Consider the following 6000-nt stretch of genomic DNA (forward strand, 5'->3'; position numbering starts at 1 on the left):
CAGCTCTCTGCACCTTGTGGCATGGCCGCTGCATGGCTGAGAGAGGAGGAAGGGTGGTGTTTGGAGGCTGTCCAACAGATCCTACTTAACAGCAGGAAACCTTCCACTAGAATGACCTACAGGGCAAAGTGGAAGAATCATAGAATATCAGGGTTGGAAGGGACTTCAGGAGGTCATCTAGTCCAACCCCCTGCTCAAAGCAGGACCAATCCCCAACTAAATCATCCCAGCCAGGGCTTTGTCAAGCCTGACCTTAAAAACTTCTAAGGAAGGAGATTCCACCACCTCCCTAGGTAACACATTCCAGTGTTTCACCACCCTCCTAGTGAAAAAGTTTTTCCTGATATCCAACCTAAACCTCCCCCACTGCAACTTGAGACCATTACTCCTTCTTCTGTCATCTGCTACCACTGAGAACAGTCTAGATCCATCCTCTTTGGAACCCCCTTTCAGGTAGTTGAAAGCAGCTATCAAATCCCCCCTCATTCTTCTTTTCCGCAGACTAAATAATCCCAGTTCTCTCAGCCTCTCCTCATAAGTCATGTGTTCCAGTCCCCTAATCATTTTTGTTGCCTTCTGCTGGACTCTTTCCAATTTTTCCACATCCTTCTTGTAGTGTGGAGCCCAAAACTGGACACAGTACTCCAGATGAGGCCTCACCAATGTCAAATAGAGGGGAACGATCACGTCCCTCGATCTGCTGGCAGTGCCCCTACTTATGCATCCCAAAATGCCATTGGCCTTCTTGGCAACAAGGGCACACTGTTGACTCATATCCAGCCTCTTGTCCACTGTAACCCCAGGTCCTTTTCTGCAGAACTGCTGCCGAGCCATTTGGTCCCTAGTCTTTAGCAGTGCATCGGATTCTTCCGTCCTAAGTGCAGGACTCTGCACTTGTCCTTGTTGAACCTCATCAGATTTCTTTTGGCCCAGTCCTCTAATTTGTCTAGGGCCCTCTGTATCCTATCCCTACCCTCCAGCGTATCTCCCTCTCCTCCCAGTTTAGTGTCATCTGCAAACTTGCTGAGGGTGCAATCCGCACCGTCCTCCAGATCATTTATGAAGATATTGAACAAAACCAGCCCGAGGACTGACCCTTGGGGTACTCCACTTGATAGCGGCTGCCAACTAGACATGGTTTTCTGCATGGTCCTTGGCCCATCAGTCCCATCCAATGGAGACTTCCATCCAGGACATCCTGTAGCACCTTTAGGAATTGGGCCAAATATCAGCATTTCATCCCCGTATCCAAGGGAAATCTGTATTCTCCAATGCTATGGTGACAAAATTCCTGAGAGGTCTCCTCCGCCTGCTCACTCCAGTCAGAGAACTGGCCCCTTGTGGGACCTGAACATGGTTTTAGCAGCTATAATGGGGCCTCCATTTGAGCCCCTTGCTTCCTGCCTGCTGCCCCTCTTGTCTCAGAAGACTGCATAGCTGTTACTTCTGCCAGGAGGGTATAAGAGTTGTAGGTCCTGATGATCAGGCAGTTCTCCAAGGACAAGGTGATGCTTCGGCAACACTGAAGTTTGTATCCAAGGTGGTATCTCAGTTCACCTGAACCAAGTGATATATTTACCTGTATGTTTCCCCAATCTGCATTGCTCCCTGGAGGAGCAATGCCTCCATACGCTAGATGTTAGACGCTGTCTATCCTTGCATCTGAACAGTTTCATGTTTCGCCTTGTCTGTTCATATCATATTCAGACCTCACAAAGGGACAAGCGGTCTCTGCGCAGAACGTCGCTAGATGGACAACGTTTTGCATCAAGTATACATATGAGATAGCATTTGCTATGTCGCCTCAGTGGATACGGATGTATTTGACGAGACCACAAGCAATATCAGTGGCATTCCTTAACGGCATTTCCATATTGGACATTTGTAGTGTGGCCATGTGGTTGTCTGTACACACATTTATGGACCATTATGCAATCACTGCTTCTTCCAGAACAGATGCTAATGTCAGAAGAGCAGTCCTTTGATCCTTACTTAGGTAGACTCTGGACATTCAGTGCAAAGAAACTGAGGGGGGGTCAGCATGGCAGTGCCTCATATAGCCAAGAGACGGGCTACGGGCATGAGTGCCACCCTTCTACAGGTACTGCTAGGCAAAAGACTTTGGCGCATGCACACACCTACTTGGAATACATGTCTACATCGCATCTCAAAGAACCGCGGTTACAACAAGTAGCCGTTTTATTTGAAAGCTAGATCAATAGCACTAAACTCGCAGGTATTGTAGTTCTCTATGGAACGGAAACAACACCTGGTAGAAGCCGTGCAAATTTCCTTGCAGTGGAAATTTCACCAATGACCATTTCACCAATGATCCACAACTTTTCCTTCTTAGAGACTATATCTGGAGTAATCAGTTCTCCAGAGCTATTAATCTTTTATTCTCTGGTAAGAATGCCCTTTTTCCAAATGTTTATGATGTGGGCATATGTCTGTAAGGAACCGGGTTGAGACCCAAACTCATCTCAAAAAAGCCACCAAACTGCTTTCAAATAGCAATAAATTTGATGACAATGTCAGTGATCAGACTAGTGAAATATATTTCAGCTAATGACATAGTTTAAAAGGTTCTTCATTCTATTATATTTGTTACTATAAGACTTGCAATACCCCCAAAGGAAGAGACATGCAAATACACATTGAATGCCCAGTGTCTTTAACTAGTTAACTCTCTCTGGAAGACATATTTTGTTATCTCCCTGTCTTTAAAAAAAACTATAAAATGTTTTAGCAAGGTGCCAGGCTGCCTCCTCCCTAAGGTTTGGCACACCACTCTTTCTTCAGACAGCCAGTGTAGACCTACATGTTTTCATAGGTGGCAGACAACATTATGACGTGAACCCCTCCTCCTCGTCACTGTAAATAGGATATAAAGTGAGAAAAAGCAAAATAACATCAACACAGTTATTTGAAAATACTGGAGGATCTCAAATCTACACTTGTGGGTCTACTTTTTGAAGGGATTTGGTTAACAGTTTAATACTGGAAATATTTGCTCATTGTTTCTATATTTTTTATATATTTTATATTAGCATTTTGGAGATGAAAAAATCAGGATGATTTTTCAGACTTAGAAACTATTAGGGAAATATTGCTGGAACAAAAACAATTTATAGTCACTGCAGTCTGAAAATTTTTTATCCAAAGTTACTGTATTTAAATGAGCAAGACTCGTGTAGTAGATTGGCATAAGTGTGATGCCTCTGGTTTTGGGTAAAGGATTTTATCGTCAATGTACTATGGTATTAGACTTTTCCCTGTCATGCAATGGGCTGTAGATTGGGGGTTTTAGGCTGTACTGTAATACAAATAATAATGCATTGCTACCATTCCTATAATATTATAAAACAAGGATGTATGTTTTTTCTGTGGGAGCTCAGGAGGAAGCCCTTCGGATGGAGATTTTATATCCTTTTAAAAGTTGTAACAAAAGAGTGGCAATTAAATTCTGAGCTCGTTTGTATGGGAAGCTGGTCCTGATTAATTGGTCCTGATTAATTCCCTGTGTGGATGTTCTTATTCCAGAATAAGGCGGCTTTATACCATTTTGCTTAGTCTATTTTGGAACTAGATTCATTTTAGGGCTTGTCTACATGGGAACATTAAGGAAAATTAATAAAATTAACTTTTAAAGTTAAACTGCATTAACCCCCATTATTATGCTCTTATTCAGAATTAAAATGGCCTTAATTTGGATAACTTTAATTCTACAATGTACACCTTTTAGTCCCTGTAGGTAAGACCTTATTCAGAATAAGGCCTTCTTATTCCAGAATAAGATCATCTAGACAGGAAGTTATTCCAAAATATCTCTTCTGCTTTAAATTCACACCCTACCTTAACCCAAATTAATTTCCCAGTGTAGACAGCCCCTCAGTTGATTTACATGTTTGAAGAATGCCTCATTTTTCACTGGTTTCTGACTTTGTCCCATCATTTCCCCATTTCTTCCACTTAATCAGCATTGTTTATTTTCTTGTGAGGCATTTACTTTTCCTACCTTGATCAGCAACATAGGTTTTATACTAGAAGAACAAGTTCCTCAAATGATTTCTGACTGCTAAAGTTGTTCTGTACACAACTAGTTAATCACCCACATTATTTTATTAAAACTGATCTCTCCTTATCTTTTCTTTGCACAGGGCAAACAAGGCAAACATGTCTTATATGGCTGCAGTGAACTTTTTAATGCTGCACAGTTTATAAAACAGGTAATTTACCACTAATATTATTTTAAACTTTCAGTATTTTGAGTTAATTGCCTTAATATCCCATTGCTGATTTTGTTGGATTCAGTTGTAGAAAGTGAACTATTTTAAACACTTAAATGCAAATTGAAATATAGATCAACTGGTAAAAGTAAAAAAAAACTTCTAATAAAATTTAAGAAGCCTGAGTTGTAAATGCTTATTTAGCAAGTACACATATAACAGATGAATATGGTTTGTAATTAAGTATGCTTTAATTTAATGTCTCTGAGTAAAATACACTGTTATGGAGAAGATGGATTGATTTCACAGAATGCTTCCAAATTCGCATGTCAATCCATATTATCTGTTGAAATATCCCAAGAGGGTAAACACCTCCATCTGACACTGTTTTGAAAGCTTTGGCTTAAGCTTTTGCACATTTAGGTCTTGTCTATACTACCAAGGTAAGTCGACCTAAGTTACACTACTCAAGCTACATGAATAACGTAACTGGAGTCAACATAGCTTAGTTTGATTTACCGTGGTGTCTATACCGTGCTGCATCGACAGGAGACGCTCTCCCATCAACTTACTTTACTCTTCTCGTTCCGGTGGAGTACCAGAGTTGACCAGAGAGCGCTCTGCAGTCGATTTAGCATGTCTTTACTAGACCTGTTAAATTGACTCCCACTGCATCGATCGCAGCAGCGTGCCTGACCTTGAGAGTGCTACACCCATGAACTGCAGTGGAAGTTGCAGGTCCCCCATACCTTTTAGAATAAATCGTTAAATGACAGGGAGACTTAATTAACAGTAATATCAATTTCTCCACACTCCTTTCCAACGATGTACAACTGCTCAGTCTAGTTGACATTGTTGAGCATTTCTTAGCAATGCCGTGCCTCCCATCACCTATATTTCTTCCTTTGTTAGTCATTTCATAGTAGTTAAAGCAAATCAGTTGGTATTTAAATACATCTGGCACAACTAAGCACATTCTTACCGCATAGGGATGAGAGTACTTAGTGTACACTATTAAGCCGACAGCTCTGTACTCAACTGTATGACTACAGATTTTTCTTTTTATGAAAGATTGGGTTTTTAGTAGACATTCCAGAGCTGTTCATTTTTATTGTACTTTCAGGACAAAATAAACCAATGTTTTTTATACCTTACATTTTTCTCTTAACTAGCATGCTTTTATTTGTAAACAGCAACCAAATATTGTGACAAAACAAAAAATTTGCTCTTTAAACTGAATTATTGGGCTAAAAAATAATACTGGCAATGTGATTTTTTTTCTTTTGTCTCTTCGTATTTAGCTGTCCCAACTTGGGCAGAAATAGGACTGAAAAATACCATTATTTGAAACTACCTGGCAATTTGGAAGTGTGAAGAAAAAGATCATGACAACAATCAGCTGACACCTTCATATCTATAACCTTGTTATAACATTAAAACTTAAACCGTTCCATTAATCTGATAATTTTGAAGGAAGGCCTGTACTTAACATAGTGTATATGAATAACAAAATTACATTTCAGAAAATAAAACTTAATCTATATTCTGTCTGCTGCTACATTTCTGTGGTTGGTGCATTTTACATTTTTAGATTGCAAATGTGTATAATTGTGATATGTCTGGGACTTCAGTGCAGTAGAAAGTGTTGTATATTCAAGGCCTACGTGCAGATAATAGCATTTATCAGGTACCATATGTATTCCTTAGTTCTTGTTACAGTAATTGACACAACCATTTTAAACAAAAATTCAAAAATTAAGAGAAAATTGCT

The 6000-nt window shown here is 39.9% G+C and overlaps 1 protein-coding gene across 1 annotated transcript in view; it reads left to right on the plus strand.

The window, feature by feature from the left end:
• Positions 1–5769, plus strand: part of SCFD1 (sec1 family domain containing 1) — a 139872-nt gene extending 134103 nt beyond the window's left edge. Inside the window, 2 exon segments of the mRNA XM_038405110.2 lie at positions 4161–4229; positions 5531–5769. Of these exon segments, the coding sequence (XP_038261038.1) occupies positions 4161–4229; positions 5531–5554 (93 nt within the window). The 3' untranslated portion in view covers positions 5555–5769.
• Positions 5770–6000: the final 231 nt, after the last annotated feature.

Source organism: Dermochelys coriacea, chromosome 6 (assembly GCF_009764565.3).
Source record: "Dermochelys coriacea isolate rDerCor1 chromosome 6, rDerCor1.pri.v4, whole genome shotgun sequence".
Lineage (NCBI taxonomy): Eukaryota > Metazoa > Chordata > Testudines > Dermochelyidae > Dermochelys > Dermochelys coriacea.